The sequence below is a fragment of the Canis lupus genome, chromosome 30 (genome assembly GCF_011100685.1).
Source record: "Canis lupus familiaris isolate Mischka breed German Shepherd chromosome 30, alternate assembly UU_Cfam_GSD_1.0, whole genome shotgun sequence".
In the NCBI taxonomy this organism is placed as follows: domain Eukaryota; kingdom Metazoa; phylum Chordata; class Mammalia; order Carnivora; family Canidae; genus Canis; species Canis lupus.
Window position 1 is genome coordinate 40,252,446 of NC_049251.1, and position 10,821 is coordinate 40,263,266.

General features: G+C 71.1%; 1 protein-coding gene across 1 annotated transcript; it reads right to left on the reverse strand.

Annotated features, from left to right (window-relative positions):
- Positions 1–52: 52 nt before the first annotated feature.
- Positions 53–6,435, reverse strand: ISL2 (ISL LIM homeobox 2). The gene is made up of 8 exons (XM_038579897.1): positions 6,108–6,435; positions 4,538–4,839; positions 3,999–4,125; positions 3,388–3,577; positions 3,031–3,293; positions 1,742–2,025; positions 1,042–1,209; positions 53–705 (listed from the first exon to the last, which is right to left on the reverse strand). Exons 1-8 carry the CDS (start codon positions 6,433–6,435, stop codon positions 589–591), a joined length of 1,779 nt encoding a protein of 592 aa, XP_038435825.1. The 3' UTR covers positions 53–588.
- Between the last annotated feature and the right edge of the window lie 4,386 nt (positions 6,436–10,821).

Here is a 10,821-nt window from a genome sequence, read left to right on the forward strand (position 1 = left end):
CCGACCCGACGCACCCTCCCCTGCCCACCGCACAAGGAGCAGCCTCGCAGCGGGTTATTAATTTTTTTATTAAGATCAAAATATTCATCCCACCATGAACTGGCTGTTCTCACAATAAATAACAATAACTTACGTTTTGTTCGGCAAAGGCTCACACGCTGTCCTCCGTCGACTGATAACTTAGAACGTTTCCAAGGAGAGTCCCGTTTCCGCTTTGCTCCGGCAGCCCCGCGCTCGGGACCCGGCTCTGTCCCCTCGGGCCCCGGGAGCCGCAGGAACCGGAGCAGGTGGCCCCACCCGGACGGACGGGGCGGCGGCGGCGGGGCCAGGGCGGGCGCACAGCTGACCCTAGTAAATCCCAAATTCTGGTTTTGAAAAAAATAGCCGTTCTTAGAGCAGGGCCCTCCGGCCTGGTGAGAGCAGGCTGCACCCTGCAGCTCCGGGCCTCCCGGCCGCTGCGGCGTCTCTCTTTAAATAACAATAATGATAATTACGAAGGCGAGAGTTTTCAGAGCAGGAATGGCCTGAGCGTGGGTGCGTCTCATGCGGGGAGCATGCGAGGTCCGCGGGCTGGCGACGATGGGCCCCTCACGTCTCCACGGGACTCGGCACCATGCTGTTGGGGGTGTCGGGCAGCTGCGAGGACAGGGAGGTCACGTCGCTGCCCGAGGAGTTGCCCAGCGAGCCAGACTCGGAGAAGGAGACCTGGGGAGGAGCCCCGGGAGGAGGCGGTGAGGCGGCGCGGGCTGCAGCCCCAGGCCACTAGCCAGGGACACGGCCGGAGCAAGCCCTGCGGGGAAGGGGCCACGTCCCGAGCGCGCGCAGGGGTGGGAGGCCGGCTCGGCTGCGTCGGCCCCAGGGGCCTCCCTGTGGTGCCCTGGCCCAGGACACCCGGTTTAGAGCGGACTGCGGCCGACGTGCACCAGCAGTACCCGCACCTGTGCCCTCAGCGCCAGGCGGTCCCCAGCGCCCCCTCCCCGGGGAGCCCCTAAATCCCACCCCTCCGGGACCTGAGGTCCGAGGGCCCGGGCGGGACCTCACCAGCTGCTGGAAGGCGGGTTGGTCCAGGTCGCTCTGCAGGGCGAACTCGCTGAGGGCTTTCCACGGGGGCTGGTAGGTCTGCACCTCCACGGCGCTGCCCTGCACGGCGCTCTCGTGGCGGATGGGGCTGCCCGCCACCAGGGGCGTCCCCGTCAATCCCTGGAGGCTCTGAGGGACGAGCGCAGGGGAGGCCAGGGATGCTCAGGCGGGTCCAGCGCCTCCCAGCACCCCGGCACTGCCCCGGGCGATGCTGAGAGGTTTGGGGCCTGGCGCTCAGGCCACGGCAGCCCAGTGGGTCCTCCGCCCCGGCCAGGATGCTCGGCGGCCTCCCAGAGCCCGGAGCCCGGAGCCCGGCCTCCCTGCTGGAAGCCAGTCGGGGGCCGAGAGGAGAAGCACCTCCAGGCCTGCGCTCCCACTCGTCGCGATCGTGTCCCAACCAAACCAAGCCAAGAGGACCCACCCGGCCGGGCGAGTGGAAGACGCAGACCCAGGCGGCTCGGGCTCAGGCCGGCGGCGGGGACAAGGGGCCCCAGCTCATGCGAAACGAAGCAGCCTGAACCCCCAAAGCAAGCCTGGCGCCGAGCGTGCAAACACGCCGTTGGGAGTGCCCCGGTGCCCCGTCTACCCAGAGCCCCCAGAAAAGGGCCCGCGGATGTGCCCCAGGCCTCAAGCCCCCCGCTTCGGCCGCGCAGCCCCTCACCGTCTTGTCGTTGTGCTGCTGCTGCTGCAGCTGCTTCATGAGGATGGACTTCTTCTTGTCCTTGCACCGCTTGTTCTGGAACCAGACGCGGATGACCCGCGGGCTCAGGCCCGTCATCTCCACCAGCTGCTCCTTCATGAGCGCGTCGGGCCGCGGGTTGGCGGCGTAGCAGGTCCGCAGGGTGTGCAGCTGCTTCTCGTTGAGCACCGTCCGCACGCGGGTCGTCTTCTCCGCCGGCTTGTGCACGTGCGGGCGCAGCGAGGGCTGCCGGGCGGCCGCGGGCTCTGTGGGCACCGGGTGGAGGTGGGCGCGGGCTGGGCGCCCAGGCCCGGCTCCTTGTCCTCCCTCCGGCTCCGGCTCTGCCGGCGGCCGCTCCCCGACCCCAGGGAGCTCGGCATCTCCCGCCCTGTCCCCCGCGGCCGCCCGGGCTCTGGGAGCCCTGCACCCGGCCGCCGGCGCCTCCGGCACGGACCGACCCCAGGGAGGGCTGCTCAGGGCCCGTGGGGCGAGGGAGGGAGAGGGAGCAGGGGCTCTGGGCCCGACACCGAAGGGCTGGCGGCGGCGGGGGCCTCGGGGACTGGGGGCCTGTCTCCCGCTCGCTGGGGCCCGCGGCAGCCCTGCCTCCTGCTCTGGAGACTGCGGACCGGCCGGGGCGCCGGGGGCTCCGGCCCCAACGGCCTCCTCCAAGGGCCCAGGCTCCCGGCCCTGCGGCCGACATTCCCGCTGGGCTCCGGGTTCTCTCCACCCGGGACGCAGCCTGCGCCGCCCACCGCGCCGAACAAAAGGGAGCGGAGATGGGGTGCCCCCAGCACGCGCCCAGCCGGCCTGGCTGCCCCCTCCAAACAGGACCTGCACCGACAGCCCCTCGGGGTCGGGACAAATACGCACAAAGAGCCCCTCGGCCCGGCTCAGTCTCCTTCCCCGGGGGAGGCAAGCAGAGGAGCGACCGCGCAGCACCCAGGGGCGCCGCCGGGCCTGCTGGAGCTGCCCAGCCGGGGCCACCAGCCCTGACCCCCTGGTGGCCACACTCCCACTCCCACGCATCTCTGAGCGGCCCGAGCGGCCCCCGAGCCGTGTTCCGAGACCTCGAGGCCTCCGGCCTCCGCAGCGGCTCCCGCACAAGCACGAGTGGTTCACGCAGGGGCCTGAGCGGGCTGCCGAGCCCCTCCGTGTCGGGCAGGAATCCCCCAGGGCCCGCTGGCCCCCCCGGCCCCCGCTGGCCCACGTCCATCTCGGGGAGCGCCTCGCTCGCCCGACCCCGGCCCGCCCGGCCCGCGCTCCCGGCTTACCTGGCAGGTGCAGGCCGCGGGCGCCGGGGAGCGGGCCGGGGCTGTGCGGGCTGCCGGCCGCCGCGCGCTCCAGCAGGAGGCCGTGGTCCGCGCGGCACAGCAGCTCGTGCTCCCGCAGCGAGAACTCGTCGCCGGGCAGCAGCTGGCGGCTGCACACGGAGCAGCGGAAGCACTCGACGTGGTACACGCGGTCCCGCGCGCGCATCACCAGGTCGCTGCTGCTGAAGCCCACCTGGCACTTGGCGCACTTGATGCCGAACAGCCTGCGGGCCCGGGGCGCGGCGTCAGCGGGCCTGGGGCGCGGCTGGGTCCCGGGGCGCGGCGCCCCCGCCCGCCCGCCCGCCCGCCCGGCCTCACCTGGCGTAGTCCCGCTTGCAGTAGGTCTTCCCGTCCCTCACGAAGCACGTGCAGGTCTCGTCCAGGTACTGGCTGCACTCGGCGCACTTGAGGCAGGCGGCGTGCCACTCCAGGTCCGGCGACACCCGCAGGAGGAACTGGTCGTGGATCCGGCTCCCGCAGCCCACGCACAGGGCGGTCCCGGGCTTCCCTGCGGGCACGCGCGGGCGGGGTCAGGGCCGGGTCGCCCGCGGCCGCCGCGCCCCCACCCTCGTCCCGCTACCACGAAGCCGCGCGCGGCCGGACGGTCGGAGACGAAAACGCGGCGCCTTCGGACTCGCGGAGCTGCGCCCTCCCGCCCGTCCGTCCGCCCGTCCGCCCGCCCGTCCGCCCGCCCGTCCGCCCGCCCGTCCGCCCTCCCGTCCGACCTCCCGCCCGTCCGCCCGTCCGCCCGCCCGTCCGCCCGTCCGTCCGCCCCGGCGCAGCCCCGCAGTCCCCGGCGAGCACGGCGCGCGGTCGCCCGCGGAGGCACCGGGCAGCTCGGGGCCCCGCCCGCCGGCCGAGCCCGACACCTGCAGGCCCGCGCCCCCGCGCCCCCGCGCCCCCCGGCCGCGCCCCGCACGCGGACTCACTCTTGGGAGGGTCCCCCATCGCACCCAGGCGCGGGGGGCGGAGAACCACATCCACCGAGCGGGGCGCGGGCGCGGAGGGCGCGGCCGGCCAGGACCCGGGTCGCGCGCCCAGCCGGCTCTCGGGGAACTAACTCGGCGGCCCCGCGGACTTGGAGGGGCGACTCCGCACCGGCCCGCACGCAGCATGACGTCAGCACGCACTCGCCAGGGGCCGGAGCCGGGGGCGGGACCTGCGGCGTCACGGAGCTCCCCGGGACCGCGGGGGCGTGGCGGGGGCGGGGCCGGCGGAGGGGGCGGGGCCGGCGGGCGGAGGGAGGGCGGGGCGGGGCGGGGGCGGAGGGGCGGGGCGGGGCGGGGCGGGGCCCGGCGGCCGCGGGGGACAAACCCGATTGGCCCGCAGTGAACAATGGAGCGCAGCCGCCCCGACGAGCGCGGACCCCGTCGGGCCCCGGGTCGGGCTCGCCCCGCGGGACAGGCGGCCCCGGGCTCGGGGGGACACGGGGCAGTGGGCGCGGGCCCCGCCTGCAGACGCCCCGGGCCTTCGCCGCGGGAGGCCCAGCTGCAGGTCCGAGGCGGCCGCCGGGCGGGAGGCCCACCCCGTCCACCCCGTCCCCTGCCGCCTGCGCCGCCGCGCGCCTCGGTCCCCGGGCCCGGCCGCGGAGGGGGCTGGAGGGGGCTGGGGGGGCCGGAGCCCGGGTCGCGGCCGAGCGGTCGGGGATGTGGGCGGGCAGCGCGGACCCCGGCGGGCCCCGGCGGACCCCAGCCCAGGCCGCGCCCCCGGGGCCCAGGGGGAGGGGAGGGGAGGTGGGGCGGGACCCCAGCCCGGGCCCTGCCCTCGGGGCTGCAGGGGGAGGGGGGGAACCCCAGCCCAGGCCGCGCCCCCGGGGCCGCAGGGGGAGGGGAGGGGAGGGGAGGGGTGGGGGGCGGGACCCAGCCCAGGCCGCGCCCCCGGGGCCCAGGGGGAGGGGAGGGGAGGTGGGGCGGGATCCCAGCCCGGGCCCTGCCCTCGGGGCTGCAGGGGGAGGGGGGGAACCCCAGCCCAGGCCGCGCCCCCGGGGCCGCAGGGGGAGGGGAGGGGGGGGGGGGGGGGGCGGGACCCCAGCCCGGGCCCTGCCCTCGGGGCTGCAGGGGGAGGGGGGGAACCCCAGCCCAGGCCGCGCCCCCGGGGCCGCAGGGGGAGGGGAGGGGGAGGGGAGGGGGGCGGGACCCCAGCCCGGGCCCTGCCCTCGGGGCTGCAGGGGGGAGGGGAGGGGAGCGGAGGGGAGGGGGGCGGGACCCAGCCCAGGCCGCGCCCCCGGGGCCGCAGGGGGAGGGGAGGGGAGGGGAGGGGGCGGGACCGAGCCCGGGCCCTGCCCTCGGGGTCGCGGGGTGGGGGACAAGCTGCCGCGGACCCGCGCGCCCGGGGGCTCGGCGCCGTCTACGCAGGGTGCTAGGGTCGTCCGCGCGTCCTACTCCCAAATCGCCGATCTTCCGTCAATTCTTCCGTTTCGTGTCACAAACCCGCGGCAACGAAAACAGCTGCAAACGTGGCGCGCGGGACTCGGCGGCCGCCCGGGACCTCGCCGCGGGCTCCGCGTGCCAGCGCGTGACGGCGGCCTTCCCGGTGGAGGGGGCGCCCGGGCCGCAGCTCGGCCCTGCCGCTAAAGCTCCCGGGAGGCGGGGCCTCGACTTCTAGGCTGCCGTCCGGGAAATGGGCGCGGGGGGCGGGGGGCTGCAGGGACGGAGCGGGCCGGGCGCACCTGCCGCTCGCGGGGGGGGGCGGGGCGGGGCGGGGCGCGGCGGGGGCAGAGCTGCCGGGAATGTGTCTGCAAATAAACGGGGCTCAGGGGAGGGGGAAGGCAATGTGTGCTGTGCGCGCGCCAGGCCACCCCGGACCTAAGGCATCTCATCTTACTTTTCTGTGCCTCTGTTTCCTCATCTGTAAAATGGGGGATAAAAGAGCGGGTATCTGTACTAGAGGGAATTTTGAAAGAGTTTATTTATTCATGAGAGACACAGAGAGAGGCAGAGACACAGGCAGAGGGAGAAGCAGGCTCCATGCAGGGAGCCCGACGTGGGACTCGATCCCGGGACCCTGGGGTCACGCCCCGGGCTGAGGCAGCCCCAAGCCGCTGGGCCCCCCCGGGCTGCCCCGGGAAAGGTTTGCAAGGACGCCGGCGGGCGGCGAGTCTGCAGCAGTCCGGGCTGTGACGGCGCTTGCGGTGGGGGCCTCCGTGGATGCTGTCTCCGGCGTGGGTGCCCGTGTGGGTGCGGGCCGAGGGGACGTCCGCCCTGCGCACACCGTTAGCCTCCCCCGGACCCCGAGGCCTGGCCCAGCTCCCGGCCAGGGGCGAGGGAGTAGCCGGATCCGACGGTGAGGGCCGCCCCGCGGGGCTTCTGGCTGCGGCAGAGTCTTAGCCTGGACCCCAGCCCTCTCCTGCCAAGAGGAGAAATGCATCGTGCCCCAAGGGGGAAACCATCTCGGTGGGCATCGCGGGGCCAGGGGAGCAGCACCGGCGGCCTCCCAAGGGCGATCCCCCTCCCGGTGGCCTGCCGGGCTCCACGGCGCGTCAGGAGGTGGTGGCGTTAGACTCGGTCATCCCCGGGGACACCGAGGCTTCCTGGGCAACGTGACTGGTTCCGGTCGTCGAGGCTGGTGGCCCAGCTCCACGGCCGTGCTTCTGTCCCCGCGCGGCCACCAGCCGCCCCTCTCCTCCCTGGCGCTGCAAGGTCCCCGGTGCACACCCTGGAGTCGCAGCCGCGGCACCGGCACCGGCGGGACAGGAGGAGGCCCTCCCCGCTCGTCACGGTCTCGGGCGCCCTCTCCCTGCCTCCTGGGCGCCCCAGGTGCCCTTCTGGGGAGGGCAGGGGCCACACCTGGCACACAGGGCGCCTGGCGCCTTCTCGGGCTCGGGAGCCCCAGCTCCAGGCCGTCCTCCCGTAGGGCCCGAGCCAGCGCCGCGGGGGGTGGTCAGAGGCGCAGAGGGGGCTCCTGACCCCGAGCTTCTCCCCACATCGCACCGCCTCGCTGACCACTGACCGCTGAGCATCAGGAGCCTGGAGACAGGAGGGACGCGGCGACGCTGGCCCGGGCCTGCGGAGCCCTGGGGAAATGGGGAGAGGCCGGCCCGGGGCTGCAGAGCTGGGGTCCCCGAGCAGCCCAGGTCGCAGGTCACACTCCGCAGCCGCACTGTCGTGGTTTTACCGGCTTGCTCAGCCCCCACCCTTCCCTTCTTGTCTCCAGCTCCGGAGCCAGGAGGCTGCAGGGGCCCCGGGGCCTCGGCCCGCAGGCCCGTGTGTGCCAGGGGAGGTGCCGTCCACCCCCGTCTGTCGTGTCAGCACTGGGAGGCCGGGCACACGCACCTGAGGGGCTGGGCACACGCACCTGCACATGCAAACCTGCACACGTGCACGGCCACACGGCCTCGCACATAGGCACACGCAGCCTTGCTCCCGCGCTGCCTTCCCGTCCCTGCCTGCTCAGGAGGGCCTCCTTGTGCACAGAGGGCAGTGGCCTTGTGCCCATGGGGTCATGCATGGGGGGGACACTGGGTACAGCCTCCACCTCCGGCCGTCGCCTTGGTGGCCGCGGGCCTCCCCTCAGCTGCCTCCGCACGTCCCTGCCCTTATCCCCGCAGCCGCCCCAGAGAGCAGGCCCAGTGTGGAAATGATCCGACTCACCCACCAGGGAACTGCGGCCTGGGAAGGGAGGCGACCGGTCCCAGGGGACCCGCTGGTGTTGCCCACGAGCAGCCTCCGCCTCCAGATCCGCGGGTGGGTGGGGGGACGCCCCACGGGGCAGCCGGTGGGGGAGGCAGCGCTGCGGGGGTCACCGCAGCCCGGAGCCTTGCCCAGCAGCAGGTGACCAAGCAGGCTGGAGCCGGGCCCCTGCCTCCGCCCAAGGCCGCTGGGGTGCCAGGCGGGCCCAGGGAGGGCGCCAGCATTCCTAGGCCCTCGCCTAAGCCTCCCGGAGCTCATGGGTGTGGGAGGCGCCCACCTCCCTGGCTCCCGCATCCAGACCTGCGCCCTCGCCCCGCTCGCCTGCCGCCTCCTACAGAGTCCCTTTGAGCAAGCAGGCACCCAGGGGTGCTGAGGGCCCCCTCCGTCCCTTCTGGGCCCCCTGCCTCCCCACTGGGCCCCTTCCCATCCCCCCCTCCGGGCCCTTTCTCTCTTCCCTGATGCCCACTGAGCCCCTGAGCAAGCTGGGCCCTGAGCTAAGCCGGTGCAGACCTCCTCACGCCAGGCACAGTGGCACGCATGCCGCCAGCCCCGCCTCCGAGGCCACCAGCTAGGCCGCACAGTCATCGAGTCATCGCGCAGCGCTCAGGGGTCAGAGGTGGATAAGAGGTGTCAGGACGCCCAGCGCGAGGTGGGGCTGAGGCTCAGCCCTGCAGCCCGAGTCCGTGGGCCTCCTGGCGGATCTGGGTCCTGGGTCTGTCCAGATGCGAGCGGTCTGTTCGTTCATTGTCACGTTGTTCACAGTGGACACGAGTCCAAGTCACGGTATGAAGGGACCCACGGTCTGTATCGCTCTTTTCCTGGGGAGCTCGAGTTCATTACGGGACGATGAGAAAATGAGCCTTTTTAAAAACTATGTGCGAGGGGCGTCTGGCGGCTCAGTGGTTGAGTCTGCGCCCTCCGCTCGGGTGCGATCCGGGTCCTGGGGGGCCTCCGGGGCTCTGCGTCTCCCTCCCCCTCTGCCCCTCCGCCCCTCCGCGAGCACGTGCTTTCAATTAAATAAATCAAAATCTTTTTAAAAACCCACAGACACAGGAACCCCAGGTAGGAGGCCTTGTTTCTTTCCGAGTCCCGGCAGGTTGGCTGCGGGGCTGGCGGCCGGGCCCCCCTCGGGCAGGGGCCTCCTGCAGGTGGGGCAAGTCGCAGCTTTCCCGTGTCTCCAGAAGGTGGGAGCGGCGCCAGCTTGGCGCGGCCTGGGCCCTGGGGTGCCGCCCGCCGCCCTCTGGGCCTCCCGCCGCCGCTTCCAGCCCCGCCTGCGATCCAGGTAGTAGGGAGGGAGGGCGGGAAGGGGGTAGACTCACCAGGCCGGCCGGGGGCTGCCGTGCAGAGAAACCAGCCTCCTGCCCGGCGGCCCCAGGCTGGGGCCCTGGATGGACGGGGTGCCCCTCCCCGAGACAGTAGGGGGACAGGAAAGTATCGCCGGCAGGGGTCCCCTGTGACCGAACCCCGGCCCGGCTCCTCCGAGCCCTCTGTCCACTAGGCCTCAGCCTTGACCAGAACCCCAGCGGGTCCCCTCCGGGTGCCCTCCTGAGGAAACCCAAGGCCGAGGGGAGCCGGCTCGCCCCGCCGCACCCGAGCCTCAGGCTCAGGCCATCGGCCCCAAGGGGCAGGGGCTCCTCCCCGGCCCAGGCGTCCTGCTGGTATCCTCGCCCTGCGTCCCCCGAGCCCCGTCCTCCCTGTGACCACCTGTCCCCTCCCTGCATGTGGAAGCTGAGTCGGGCTCGCCCAGGACCCGCCCTGTCACCACAGCGCCTCGCGGGTGGCGTCTATCGCCGTCCCCTGCCTGGCACCCGGCTCCGGTCACCACAGGGAGGGGGCCTGCAACCCAGCCGTGACCTACAGGATGAGTGCCAGGCCTGCAAGGAGGGGCACGGCGGGGGGACAGGAGGTCACGGTCACGCAGGAGGTGACAGCCAGGCTGGGGCCAGGCGGTGGGCCAGCTGCGGGCAGGAGCTTCTGACAGTGAGGGACGCAGCTGCAGGGGAAGGGGTCACACGTGCGGCGTCCAGCGAGGCCCGAAGGACGCAGGACGTGAATGGGGACCTGCCTCTCCTCCCGGCACGTTGGCCGGCTCACCCAGCAGCTGACGGGGCTACGGGGAAGCTTCCGTAGTTACCCCAAGGAAGGGGGAAGAGCATCAGTCACTTGGACACCCCGGGTAGATGCACTGAAATCCTACATCTGGGTCAAGACCCAGACCCCAGGGTCATCAGGACCAATCTGCCCCGAGCTTTGCACCTTCCTGGGCCGGAGCCGACCTCAGGGCCCCAAGTCCGGGAGTGCGGGTGTGGACTAGGGACTGCCCCGACTCCTGTGGTCCTCGTAGCTCCCTTTAGCAGTATTTCTGGAATCAGATTAGAGGAACTGTCAGCTCTCCGGTTGACCTGAACATTAATGACGCCTTCTTTTCAAGTTATGTCCCCAACAGAAAAACTAAAAATTGCAATAAGCTCCTCCATCCTGCACAGATGTGTGTGGGTTTGGGTTTTGCAGACTTGGGGGGCCAGTTACAGTCCCCTTACCCATCGTGGATGCTTGCCTTTTATGATATGAAGACAAATGGGTAAGGATTTAATGTACATCATCAGCTGTGAGGATGCCGCTTCATAAAGCTATTGTCACAGTCTTTGAAAAGGTGTTTTTTTTTTTCTTTTTTTCTTTTTTTTTTTAAGTAGGCTCCACGCCTATTGTGGAGCCCAAGGTGGGGCTTAAAATTCCTGACCCTGAGATCAAGACCTGAGCTGAGATCAAGAGTCAGATGCTGAATCAACCTCACCACCAGGCATCTCCCTCCTTGAAGGACACCTTTTGTTCTTTCCAACGCACATTCATACGATGCCAACTATGTACATTTTTTCTCATAACAAGGACCACCCTCTCATGCCCTATTTTGTCTCTTCGTCACCTTAAAATAAAATAGGAATTATAAGCGGTGCCGCATGTTTGGTTACAGTCAAAGCCCATCAAGCAACAATTTTTCAACAGATCGCACAGATGATCCTCTTTTGCTGGAAAACATCTTCTGGAGGCTACAGTTACCAGCGAATTTCAAAAATAGAATAAATGAGATAATAGAATCTGGGCTGTCACCTCCTGTCCAATGAGA

What these genes read in the sequence shown, in the direction of transcription:
- ISL2 (XM_038579897.1), bottom strand. Translation starts at nt 6,435, where the DNA reads ATGCATTTCTCCTCTTGGCAGGAGAGGGCTGGGGTCCAGGCTAAGACT. An exon ending in CAGCCCGGGGGGGCCCAGCG is followed by an intron (nt 4,840 to 6,107) that starts GCTTGGGGCTGC and finishes CTCCCCCTGCAG; the next exon opens with CCCCGAGGGCAGGGCCCGGG. An exon ending in CCGCGGCCTGCACCTGCCAG is followed by an intron (nt 2,026 to 3,030) that starts GTAAGCCGGGAG and finishes CGGTGCCCACAG; the next exon opens with AGCCCGCGGCCGCCCGGCAG.